The sequence below is a fragment of the Meleagris gallopavo genome, chromosome 4, assembly GCF_905368555.1.
Source record: "Meleagris gallopavo chromosome 4, MGAL_WU_HG_1.1, whole genome shotgun sequence".
Taxonomy (NCBI): domain Eukaryota; kingdom Metazoa; phylum Chordata; class Aves; order Galliformes; family Phasianidae; genus Meleagris; species Meleagris gallopavo.
In genome coordinates this window covers 62,230,976-62,244,575 of record NC_139407.1, presented here as the reverse complement: position 1 = coordinate 62,244,575, position 13,600 = coordinate 62,230,976, and the positions used below count along the sequence as shown (strand labels likewise).

The following is a 13,600-nucleotide window of genomic DNA, read 5'->3' as shown; positions in this document are numbered from 1 at the left end:
CCTACTTGTTTTGTTTCCTCGTTGCACATTTGAAACCTGACTTATGGTGCCATCACCTAAATTTTGGCGAAGTGTCTCATAGAATGTAAAAAGATACGGTGCTCAGTGTGAGAGCTGTTTTTTAAGAGCTTTGGATTGCTGTAAAAACATGAATTGAAGAATCTTTGCAACATTTCCCTAGAATGGGTACTAAAACATGCATGTTCTAGCTGTCTATAAACGTGGAGAGAAGACTTCTGTTAAGACTGAAAGCAGGTTAGCAGGAAAGCACTTAGGCGAGGGGTCATTCAGGAACTGATTGCAGTTGAGAAATTCAAGATTTACATTGATATGTTCAAAGTTGATTACTTACAATTACTTGTTTGACATACTGTGTATATATTATATTGTCACTTCACACCTTCTTTAAGCAAAATCATTGGCATTTTTCATCAAATTAAAGGTCATCTGTATCCTGTCATTATAAAGACAGTAGATTTCTTGGTCACAAGACATTGATGGAATAATATCCTACACAGAAATAGCAGAGAATCTTACTTTCAGTACCAATTAGCTGTTCTGGCATGAAGCCACTATATTTAGTAGGAGTGTACAGAGATTGCTTGATTTTTTTTATTTTTTTTATTTTTTTTATTTGAAAAATAAGGTCAGTTAACTCAAAAGAGAAGAGTTGAATTCCTAATTGGGATTTTTATACAAGTGATGTTCTCAACTTTATTTTTGGTGACTGCTTTCACAATAACTGAGGTTACTGAGCACTGGGATTTATCTAAGCCTCTTTTCCTCTCAGTGGTAGTGATGATGAAGATGTCGCACCATTATCAGCAAAGTTTGCTGATATCTACCCATTGAATAATTACGATGATGCAGAAGTGGTAGCCAACATGAATGGAATTCACAGTGAGCTAAATGGCGGAGATGAAAACATGGCATTGAAAGATGAGGTACAACACTTAGATTGTCTTCTTTTTTCTGGCATTTGGATCTTACTGCTGAAGTAAAGCTTGTCCTTCGCTCCCAGGTTAATGGGTTAATGTTATACAGTCTCCTCAGGTGAGCAGTACTAGCAGCAGCTCCTCAGAAGCAGATGATGAAGAAGCGGACGGAGAAAGTAGTGGTGAGCCACCAGGGACTCAAAAGGAGGAAATGTCTCTAGGAAAAAGGGCATTAAGGAAAGATGAAGCAAAAATGGATAGTCCACCACCTTCTTACCCTAGTCAACAGGTATTGTAACCTATGAAGAAAAAGATACAACCTTTTCATAACATCAGAAATTTGACTGCTTGAGTGATAATACATTTATATCTTCAACGTGAATTATATCTTTAACTTTGAATTTATTGAGTTATCAATAGGTAACTGTGATATCTAAAATACGTTTCAGTTGATTGTATATTGTCCTAGGTAATATTCTTCTTTTTTCACAACCTGAAACACATTAGTTATATTAAAGATGTTTTCAGTAGAAGTGATTGCTATCTTTGTGCTTATATGAATGAAAAAAAGATACTAAGAAATGTATCTTGGTGGTTTGAGCTTGGTCTTTGTTAAATGTTGTTATGTGAAACTGCTGTTGAGGGGATTACAATGAGAGCATGTTGTTAATGGGTGCTTTTTAATGTCACATCTGAGGACTAATTTGCCTTGCTGAAACGCTGTGTAGTAGCCTGTTGTATGGATAATGTGTGGGGGGTTTTTTTGTTGTGGTTTTTTTTTTTTTTGGTGTTTGCATGTTTTGTTTTGGTTTTTTGTTTTTGTTTTCTTGTTTTTGTTTAAGATTGTTGCACTCTCTTCTGTAAGTTCACTAAAACACACAGGAAACTTTACTCAGAGTATCTGCTCAGCAAGTAGTGGGGTCTGGTTTAACAACTGAACAAATAGTTCTGTGACCATCAAAATGATTCGTCTGATGGACTTGTCTTCGTGTTTCTTTCAATCTGAGTTATCCTACAGCTATAACATGGGTTTACCACTTTGAGAGGGGAAATATTACTCTAAAAACCGCTCTTATTGTTCAAAAGATTCTACAGCGATGGAAGTCTTTGAGGGGGTTTGATCCTCCCCCTCTACTTTGCCCTGGTGAGGCCACATCTGAAGTGCTGTTCAGTTCTTGGCTCCCCAGTGCAAAAAAGACAGGGATCTCCTAGGAGTCCAGTAGAGGGCCACAAAGGTGATTTAAGGGCCTGGAGCATCTTCCATATGAGAAAAGACTGAGTAACCTGGGCTTGTTCAGCCTGGGGAAAAGAAGACTGAGGAAGGATCTGATAAATGTTTAAAAATATCTAGAAGGAAGTGGGGGACAAATGGATGAGGCCAGGCTCTTCTTGGTGGTGTGATAGGACAAGGAGCAATGACCTAAAACTTGAACATAGGAAATTTCATACAAATATGTGGGAGAACTTCTTTATGGCATGGTGACAGAGCACTGGATCAGATTGCCCAGAGAGGTTCTGGAGTCTCCTCCTACAAAGACTTTCAAGACCTGACTGGATACCTACCTGTGCGACCTATTGACCTGCTTTAGCAGGAGGGTTGGACTTCATGAACTCTTGAGATCTCTTCCAATCCCAGCAATTCCGTGATTAGTTAATAGTCAGGGGGAGCTGCTGTTAGGTGTCTCCTGTGGTTAGCATGTCTGTAAGTCCTTTTGGTGGAAGAATTTTCTAGTGTCTTATGAGTATTAAGCTACGATTTCTCTCAGCAAGCTTGTTGAGAAATCTTTTTTCTATGTATGACTTACTGATGCAGTAATTAAATGTGCTGAGACATCAAGCTAACTGGAAACAGGTGAACAGATTTCACATTTGTGGTAGAAAATCAAATTATGCTGAAATTATATGTCTGCTTCCATTTCACCCTACAGTTTAGCTTACTTCCCTAAGATGTTATTTAATCCTTTATTCTGTTTACTTTGGGGGGAAAAGAAAATATTCTGAAGATTTTTTTTTTTGCCTGATAATTTTTTATCAAAGCTGAATATTTACTTTGTAATGCTGCATTCATGTGATTCATTTCACCAATATTTGAGATCATTTTGTATCACCTATTGGAATTTCTCATTTCCTGACTTCATTAGGCAGAGTATCAGCACTCAAAAGAGGTGATCATTCCCCTTTATTCAATGTTGGTGAGGCTACACCTGGAATGTTGTATCTATTTCTGGGCCCCCAATGTAAATCATGCAGCAAATCTTCCTGGAAGGCACGTTAAGGCATGTAGGAGATGAAGAGATGATCTGAGACAGTCAGCACTGCTTCACCAAGGGCAGATCATGCCTGAGCATTGTGGTGGTCTTGTGCACTGGTGGATTTGTGCACTAGCCTAGAGAAGAATTCATTGACAGCAGCCCTTTGGAGAAGGACCTGGGGATTCTGATGGATGAGAGGTTTGAAGGGAGGGTGCAAAGAGGATGGAGTCAGACTCTGCTTAGAAGTGACCAATACCAGATCAGGAGGCACTGGGCACAAATGAGAGTACAGAAGATTCCATCTGAACTCCGTAAAGTACTTTTCTGCTGTGAGTATGATGTAACATTGGCACAGGCTGTCCAGAGAGGCTGAGGGTTTTCCTCCTTGGACATTGCTGAAAGCTGCTTGGATGTGGGTCCGTGCATCCTGCTCAGGGTGGTCTTGCTGGGGCAGGGCTTGGCCCAGAAGTGTTCAGAGGTCTCTGCCAAGAGACCTCAATGATTCTGTGATTCTGTCATAAATTGATTCTGTCAATTTCTTCATTTCACTTCAAATTCCTTTTTCATACCAAGTACTCAAAGGTTGGTCAGAATCAGATTTTGAATCTTCTTGTTGCTTTTCTTCTTTGTTTTTCCTTTTTAATTTGTTATTAGATTATTACTAGTTGCTTTTGATAATACTTGTTTCAGGAGAAAGTTATATTTGCTCTTAATAGATATAATTCATTCATTTGTTTATTTGGTTTAAGACGTCTTCATATTTTGAAACATGCCTTGTGTCAGAGGCTGTAATACCTCTAAGTTAAGATGAAGTGTTATGCCTTTCTGAGAGGAAAGCACGCATGTTGCAGAGAAATGCTAGCTGTCAATTCTTTTCTAGAAAGCTAAGCTAAGAAGCTATTGTTGCTTCTTGGAAAAGATGTGTAAAGCCTCTTTACTAGGAAGAAGTAACAGCTGGGAGGTGTTCCTGTATTCCTTCTGGCAAAAACTGTCTTCCAGTAAAATGTCAGATGACAATGGTAGTAAAAAGTACTAAGCTGAGAGAAGAAAATGGAGATAGCTCTTTCCTGAATGTCTTTCAGAGTACCTGAGCCCTTTAAAGACTATAGACTCTGAAGATGCCTGAAGATCAGTAAAAGATTCCACTAAGGCATGCATTTATTTGTAAGGTAGCTGCATAGTAATTGAATTTGGAAGGGACCTCTGCAGATGGTCTAGTCCTACCGTCCTACTCAAAGCAAACTCTTTAGGAGGAGGTTGCTCAGCTCTGTGTCCAGTTGGATTTTTGAATATCACCAAGGACTGGAGGCTTCAAAACTGCTATGGGTAACATGCTTCAATCTTCAGCCACCTTCACAGTAGAATAAGTACATAAACACTTGGAGTGAAATTTCCTGTATTTCAATCCATGCCTGCTTCTTCTCATCTTTTCATCGGATACCACTGAGAAGATCCTCTCTTATTTGCTTTCCTCCTCTCCCTGAGTCAGGTATTTATGCCACATGGGTAAGATCCTCCTGAGTGTTCTCCTTGGAGGCTGAACAATCGCAGCCCTCTCAGCCTTCCCTAGATGTGTGCTCTAACTCCTGAATCATCTCTGTGACCCTTTGCTGGACTTGCTCCAGTGTGTCCTCATTTCTTGTACTGAGGACCCGTCAGTCCAGATTTATCTCACAAGCGCTGAGCAAAGGGAAAAAATCCCTTCCCTTGACTTACTGACCATGTTCTCCCTAAGTCTTAGGGCTTTTTCCAACTTTGTCAGCTAATCAACCCTTACCAATACTGTTGTGTGTACTGTCTTTCCATATACTTAGGAAATTGTGAAACATAAACATCCAATTCCATTTTTATAGTGGAATTAACCTAGCAACTATTTAATGTTATCAAGGTTTCCTCTTCCTGTCTGCCCTTGATAATTCAATATAAATTATCTTATTGCCACTGATGGTAGGTATTAAAAATCTGCTATCTAACTGTGTTGATCTTGAGAGCATTCCATGCTTAACTAAGATGAAGATCCTCCATTAGTACTTTTTAATTAATGTTTTTTCATGATGAAGGAATTTTCCAGATGCTCTGGATTTATTAATAGATGTATTCAAAAGTAAATTGTATTTATGATCCTTAAGAAAAAAGGATCTATGGAACTATCTGATTGTATTGTCAAGTACATTGATTGTATTTTATTGTGCACTTACAGGCTGACCAAGGTCCAAATGCTTGTGAATGTCATGTTTGCAAACAAGAAGCTTCAGGTCTGACAGCCTCTGCACTTGCAACTGGACGCCTGCCTGCTGGTCATCAGTTTATGAATCCTGAAAAACCTGCACATCCTGCACTTCATCTTTATCCTCATATCCATGGACATATACCATTGCATACAATTCCCCACCTTCCTCGTCCACTTATCCATCCCACCTTGTATACAGCTTCCCCCTTTACACACAATAAGGTAAGCCTGTCAAGGTAGATGTGTCCTGATCCTAGGAAATTACTGTATGCTGGTATAAATGAGCAGGTGACTGAGTATCAGTAAAACTGTAAACATTGCTTTTTAAATCGTTGTCTGTTTGGATTCTGATTCCCTTTTAGAGGGAATAGTGAAGTGTAAGGAATAGGGCATAGTCAGAACTGGAGAAAGGCTCATACAGCAAAATTAAGAGTAGTTTGCATCAGGAAGACTGATAATTTCCTTGCTTTCATTAGAAAGAATTTAGAGTCAAATGGGTTTAGAATAGTGGGAAGAGTAATGAGACTTTCTTCAGTATAATAGGACTAATTAAATCTTCATTTAATATATAGGAGGTCAAAATTTAATATTCCATTTTGGCGATAATGTTCTGAGATTTTTAGTTCAAAATGCTAGCACTTTTTTATTTTTAGACAGTTAGGTACAGGAGTCTTTTAAATGATTTTTGTGCTTTGAGAGAACTTGGTTTTTTGCAGGTTCTGCAAAATTCTTTTGACTCAAAGCATGTAATTAATGAAAGAGGTACAGAGCAAGGATTAAGACCTGGTGTCTCCTTTTGGAAGCATTAATCAAAAATTAGGAATTGACATTGATGTGGTGCCATTTCACATACTTCTTTCAGTTGAACTATGAGCCCTGCTTAAAGGAGCAAAGTCTGTGGTTATCATGATGCATTCCTCTCACCTTCCTTTTTTGATCCAGAGATCTTGTGGTTGCAAGAAGAGAAGATTAGCTCACTGTGATGACCATTAAGTAATTCTTAGCATCGCTATTAGCATCAGCTTTGTTTGTCCTATCTTGCTGTTATCTCTTCCTTCTCTGCTGTGTTGTATTGACATTTCTTAACAGCTTACAGCCTTTCTTCTGAAATCCCAAATTGTTGTACCAGCTTCTGCCGTCCTTCCTGCAGTCTTCCCCATTCCTTTGTAGCAGTCTACTCAGCTGCCATCCATGAGATACTCGTATCTTTGCTGTCATTCTTTTCAAAAGATCTTTGCATGGTGGAACATCTGCAGTGTATTTTTGAGGCTACACCAGCAGCCCCATGTGGAGTGGCAAGCTGCTAGCACTGAGTGGCTTTGTTATACTGGCCTGATCTACTAGTTCTGGCACAGCACCTGAACCAGCTGGGCTCCGTGTGTTTTTGTTATGTGGGAGCTAGAAAGACATATGTGGAAGCTGAAGCTTTAGGGAGCTTTTGTATTTGAACAGCCAGAGGAATTTGGCAGAGCTGGTAGTAAAGCAGCTAATAAACTCTGTCAGGTCAGGACTTGGTTCATTATATCATGGATAGGCTGTTCTGTCCCTTGGTGTTTCTTTTGTACTCATGTGTGCAAGTTTTCTTTTATGGAGGATGCTTGAGCTGCTTCAGCCTTCCTGATCAGTCAGATAATGAAAATGTCTGGATTAAAAAAAAAAAAAGAGCAACTGGGTGTATGATGAGTTTTCTTCACTGTGTTTAGATGTTAGTGTCTGAAATGTTACTGAACTCAGCTGATACTTGTCTACATCTGTATAGCTTTTCATTGCATTAAATGTAGTGCAGAAACAGAATAGAATCACTTCCCTTTGGCTTTTTTAAATGTGGTGGTAATTGAATGTAATGCTTGCATTGCTCAAGGACTCTGAACCCTGAGCAACAACTTGCCTTTATAAAACAGGAAAAAGTATTTCTGTGGGGTTTTTTTCTCTAGTTTTTGGTTGCTTTTAAGAACAGAAGGTTGCATTCATTGCCTGTGTATTTTTAAGTCAGGAACCTGTTAATACTTCTAGATGAGAAGAGCAGACAAATAGAACCAAGTTGAAAATGGTGCTTTCAGATAATAGCGTTTTGTTATTCTACTGTGCTTGTTTCCAATCCTGAAGTGTTAGTAATCCTTTTATCACAGCTGCTTTGTGTAGTAATGGTTGTCATGTCACGGAGGATTGCTTTTAGCATCTTGGGCTTTGGAAGGTAGTAATAATTCCTGTTAAGTTGTACATTGACGTAAATACTTTTTTAGATGAAAGATGAGGATCCACCAATATATATTAACCCAAACATTTTTGGAGGATGCTTTGTTTTGTATTTATCTGTTATCTGAAGGAAAAGCTTATGACCATAAAATACACACTTGTACATAAAATCTGTGTAATACATTATCTGCTTTTAAAAATCAACAGAGTGATCTTTTTATCATTCTGGGAAATAACGTTTATTACCCTTAGCTTTTTATAATGCCTTTCACAATTGAAACAATTTATGATTTGAATGTTGCTGTTGGAGTGACTGCGTAAGCAAACAGAATATCAATGAGGAAAATACTCTCTATTTTTGTAGGCATTACCGCCAGCTCCAGTTCAGAATCATTCAAACAAGCATCAAGTATTCAATGCATCTCTCCAAGATCATATTTATCCAAGCTGTTTTGGGAGCACTCCAGATTGGAATAGCTCTAAATTTATAAGTCTCTGGGGATCAGAGATGATGAATGACAAGAACTGGAATCCTGCTACGTTTTTGCCTGATACAATTCCTGGTGAGGTTTTGTTATTACTTGACACTGACTAGTTAAAATCCTTATGTCATGCAGTGGAATGTGGCACTTATTTCCAGGAATGATAGGTTTCATCATCATGTTCTTAATGAGATGGGATTCTGGCAGGGATTTGCTGCCATTTCTACTTGAGTGGGACTGAAAATTGGAAAATTAATTCTTACATCTTGAAAATAGAACTCCAAAGGGAAAAGAATAACAGCGTTTTTCACCTCTACTTATTGTAGAAGTATTTTCAGCTTAGAATGTTCAGGACTGCAAAGAAATTGGAAGTCAGGAGGAATTTAAGTTGCCACAAAAATCTGCTTATTTTCTATGAGACTGCAAGAGCACTGGTAATGTGGTACTGCATTCTCCTCCTTACCTTGCACAGAGATAAACCTTGTCATTCCAGTAGAGGCATATGCCTAGGAAGAGGTTGATTTAAGCCAGGAAGCTTTTGGAGATATTAATGGTTGAAGTTAAATAGAAGAGGTTAATAGAGAAATAAGTGTGTACATACCTTTCCATTCACATCATAGCAAAGAAGTAGAAAAACTCTTGTAAAATGTAACTTGTGTGAAAAAGGAAGCCTGGTTTTATGTTTGAATATTTTTCAGAGTGGTTTGCTGTTTGCTTGTATCAAGCTACTGAAGAGATGTTAAAAAGAAAAGAAGTGGAAAAACTTACAGAAAACCTCACCAGTAGTATAGCTTGTCTTTGTGCAAACATGGTTAGGAGTACCTTTTCTAAGGGAGGTTAGTGGCAAGATTCTATGGGAGGTCTGATCACAGAGGTGTTGCTGTAGTTAGCTGGAATCACCAATAATTAAAGATTTATTGTATCACTTTGATTGAAGAATGTGCTACTTCTTCATATGTTGCAATTGTTGCATGGCTAATGTGGACTTCAGATATTGAAGTTTACATGCTTAACATGTAATAAAGTATCCAATGTTAAGTCTTCAAGTATAAATGTATATAGGTCTGTAGCATCTTTGCTACTTGTTTACACATGTAGCAGGATTCTTAAAACTGTAACTTTAAGGTTATTGACTTCTGCTTTGAGACTCTGTAGCACATTTTATTACATCTGTATTCAGGGCAAGAGGCTGTTGGGGGGGAGGGGATCACTTTGCTGAACTGATTCAGCCAATGTGAACGAGGTGTCCTTGTTGGTCTTGTAGCATCGCATCTAAATTATTACACGTTTAATTCTGAGTACCATAAAGACAATTCTATAGTTCTGTGATATTTAATTATTCTGTGCACTTCAATTGAAGGGAATGATATATTAACGCCAGCACTCTCAGAAATAAGACCCGAAGCACTTCCTACCACATCTAGCAATGAAGGATCAGCAGTTACTGATGGCAAAGAAAAGAAAAATGCTGCAAAGAAGAAATGTCTGTACAATTTCCAGGATGCCTTTATGGAAGCTAACAAAGTTGTCATGGCAACCTCTTCTGCTACTTCTTCTGTCTCCTGCACAGCTACTACAGTGCAGTCAAGCAGCAACCAATTCAAAGTATCATCCAAGAGACCTTCATCAATAGGTAAGGATTTGTAATTCACACATTTCTTAGTAACTGTCTCCAGTATGTATCAAAGTTCTATGTATGTTTGCTGTAGTTTGTGTTATCTTTAGTTGGTGTTCTTAATACTCCTGATTTTAATCTCTATATTCCTAGCTTGAAGACATCTTAATATTAAGGTTTGGGACTCCTAGTAGGCAGATCAGGAAGTACTACATAGTTTTTAGAGAGGCTAAGAAAGTCTACCACTTTGAGTGACTGTTTGGGTAATTAATTGGACACCTAATTTCTTCCAGTTGTAATCTTTTTTTTTTCTCCTCCAAATTTAGGTGAAGTGTTCCACAATATTAATAAAGAGGACCATAGACATTCTGCTCCAGTTGCACCACGAAATAGTCCTACCAGTTTAGCATCGCTTCCTTCGCTGTCTCCTGCTGCACTGTCTCCAGCTTCTACACCCCATCTTCCAAACCTTGCTGCTCCTTCTTTTCCCAAAACTGCTGCAACAGCCCCTGGGTTTGTGGATCCCCATTCAGGTCTTTGTCCTACTACGGTTGTACCTCCTACTTCCACCACAGACAGCTCTGTAAGTGCCCCACCAAGTGTCTGCAGGTGAGTCTGGCGCTTGGGTGATAGAATCAGTAAAGCATTGATTTCTACAGAGTTGTATCTGTTGTTCCATAGCATGTGCTGTCTCGCTGTTCTGCTGGGCACTGTAATGCTAGCTCTCAACAGACAAGAGAAAATAGTAGGTGCATTGCTCAGACTGACTAGCCAGGAAGTTTGAGCTAACTAGCAGTTACCTGTTGTGTGTTATGTTTTCTCGTACTTTTCCCCTAATTAGAATACTGAATTTGAACAGTTTTTTTTTTCACTGTTTTGATCACTAATTTTTGATAAAGCTCCTTTTCTGGGGGAGCTGGAAGAGTGAGTTTCTTGCTTCAGAAAGAAGATGACATACGTTTTGGTATGTGAAAGGTTACGGTGTTTTCACCTTGCTAACGTATGAACAAAGAAGTAATAACACTAGATGAGATCTTCCTTTAAATTAAATACTTTACAGTTAGAGCAAGATCACATCTGCCATTCAGTCCTTCTGGAACCACAATATGTTGGGCACGCAGTTATGCAGTCCTTTGGAGGGGATAAAAAAGCAGGTCTCTTCAATAAGCAGTTACAGTTGTGTTTTTTTTTCCCCCCTCTCAAAAAATTAAGTGAAAAACAGCTTGTGGCAGCATCTTGTTTTTAGCCAATCCTGTATTTTTTAAGTTGAGGAAAAAAAAAATATCTGTTTAGAACCAGAGGATTTTAGGAATAAGTGTGGTATGAGGAGAGCTGTGCAATGCACAAGTGATAAGGCAGGTGACAGTTTCAAAACCATTCCGTATTAAAGCTAAAAATTTCTGCCTCTGAAACTATTTTTCCTGGCTTAAGACAAGAAAGAACAGTTCCACAACTCACTTTGTAGGCTACTGATCTAGTGAGTCACCCAATGAGTTTTTCATAATTCACTTTACCATGCATGATTTTTTTTTCTTTCTGCTTAGTTTTGAGCATCTCCATTTGAAAACTACTGTATGAAGGCCTTAGAATTTGATACATCACTGGTGATTGACATCCCAGTTTGAGAATCATTGTTCCTGGTAGATGTACATATAGCTGTATGCATTTTTGTTTCTTTTCTTTCAAACATTATTTCCATTTTTATCCAGAATTTTTTTTTTACCAACTTACTTAATTTCACACAGTGATCCTGATTGTGAGGGCCATCGCTGCGAGAACAGTAACACTTACGATCATCAGCAGTATGATGGAGAGGAGAGCCAAGATGAAGACAGCTGTTCAGAGCATAGCTCAAGTACCTCAACATCCACAAACCAGAAGGAAGGAAAATACTGTGACTGTTGTTACTGTGAGTTCTTCGGCCATGGCGGAGTAAGTTGCTGGATTTTCAATTTTATTTTGCTTTTTTTTTTTTAATGTATCATCAGTTGCATGGATCTTATTAGACTGCAGTTAAGTGGGGATTGTGTTGAAATTGGCTGAAGAGATAAGTAGCAAAAGGAAGTTCAGTGTGTGGGCAGAAAATAATTTTCGTCTTTGAAATGAAAAATCGAAACAAAACCAGTTGAAAGCAAATAAAGAGTAATAAAAATGGCTAAAAGATTTAGCAAGCAGTTGATTTGGATAATAGATCCCATGTTTGACTGCGAAACTGCAAATGGGCATTCTGCCACATAGATATCTTCATGAGTATGTGCACTTATCTTGAGTAGTGTGATTATTTATAATGTGGTAAGTTCAAGTAAAAATGCACTTAATAGAAAATGATTTATAAAAAAAAAAAAAACATTTGTAGCAGTTCTATCTATAGAAATCTCAGTTCTAGAAGTATTCATTTTAACATGATACAAAAAAAAAAAAAACAAGCACCAGCAACTATCCTTGAAGAACTCAGGCAGTGTAAGTTTAAATAACATTTTTATCAAAGGAAAACCCAAACAATACATTCTCTGTTTTTATTATTATAAATAATCTGCCTTACTGGAGCATTTTGGTAAGTGCTGACTTACATTTAAAAGGTATTTTAAAGAAATGAAATGTAAAAGATTATACAAAATCCTTTCTCTTGTGTTCTGTGTTTTAGTACTTAGAGATTTGGATGGAGCATCTTAAAGTTCACTTTGTACTCTTACGTAGCTTTCAATTTTCATAGTCCATTCATTTTCACAAGTAAAATGCTCAAAGCTATTTAAAGGTGCCACATTAAAATTTTTCTCAACTTAAAATTATATTTCATTGCTGGCCTTATTTTACTTGTATGTGTGTAGTCTGCTTTTAATAATCAGGTCACAAATGGAATTTGACTCTCCGGCATTTTTCTGTGTTTGAAGAAAAAGTTCAGCTTATTGGGCATGTATTTGGTTAGCATCTATTTCATCTTAAAGTTTGAAGTGAATTAAAAGGTCTTGCCCTATGGCTGAAAGGGGCGAGGAGGGGATCCCATTGCACGTTCCCACCACGCCCATGTTTCATCTGTTTTTGACAGCTGCCCATTGCACGGTAAGCTGTTTGATGTGCTGAAGTGGCAGAATGCTACAGGATTTTGTAGAAGTTAATAATAGGTTTAGTTTTGCTGGTGTAGTGAGTTGAACTAGTGTTGCCCCAAATCGATGGGCAGGCATAGTTTGGCGCAGGGGGTAATCAACCCAGAGGCCCATGTAGCCCAAACTCTGAAAGACACTTGATGGAAATTGAAAGCAGTAGCAGATGTTTGCTTTTTTAAATCTTCAAATGTGATACACCAATCAATGGAAGATACCAGAGTCTCTTTTTGCACTGTTAAAGGCCTTTGTCTTCTCACTTGTGTACTTCTCTGTAAAATCAGTCATTCTTCCAGTTGGAAAATAGTCTTCAAGCTAGCAACAAGCCTGATAGGTCTGTTGCCTGTTAAATACACCTTCATGTACACCTACAAACAACATGGAATTCAGTGTTCTGGTTTGAACTCCTAGTTTTTTTTAAGGTCTCTACAGTTTTTAAATCTTGTGTTAGGTCAGTGAAATTTAGATTTAGTCACGAAATATTTCTCTGATGTCCTTCAGCCACCAGCTGCACCAACCAGTAGAAATTATGCCGAGATGCGAGAAAAACTTCGTTTACGTCTGACCAAAAGGAAGGAGGAACAGCCCAAGAAACCAGATCAGATCTCTGAAAGGGAAAGTGTTGTTGACCATCGAAAGGTGGAAGACTTGCTACAGTTCATAAACAGCTCTGAAACCAAACCAGTTAGCAGTTCTCGGGCAGCCAAGCGAGCGAGACATAAGCAAAGAAAGGTAAGATAAGAGTGTGTTTATCCTAAATCCTCATACATTTGAATCTGTAAGCATGTT

General features: G+C 38.2%; 1 protein-coding gene across 2 annotated transcripts in view; it reads left to right on the top strand.

Annotated features, from left to right (window-relative positions):
* Positions 1 to 13,600, top strand: part of FAM193A (family with sequence similarity 193 member A) — a 72,982-nt gene that overhangs the window by 50,878 nt on the left and 8,504 nt on the right. For both annotated transcript variants that reach the window (XM_085223588.1, XM_085223587.1), the window contains 8 exons: positions 791 to 944; positions 1,045 to 1,224; positions 5,388 to 5,639; positions 7,978 to 8,176; positions 9,456 to 9,728; positions 10,037 to 10,319; positions 11,456 to 11,642; positions 13,313 to 13,543. In XM_085223588.1, the coding sequence (XP_085079714.1) occupies positions 791 to 944; positions 1,045 to 1,224; positions 5,388 to 5,639; positions 7,978 to 8,176; positions 9,456 to 9,728; positions 10,037 to 10,319; positions 11,456 to 11,642; positions 13,313 to 13,543 (1,759 nt within the window). The remainder of the gene's footprint in view (positions 1 to 790; positions 945 to 1,044; positions 1,225 to 5,387; positions 5,640 to 7,977; positions 8,177 to 9,455; positions 9,729 to 10,036; positions 10,320 to 11,455; positions 11,643 to 13,312; positions 13,544 to 13,600) is intronic.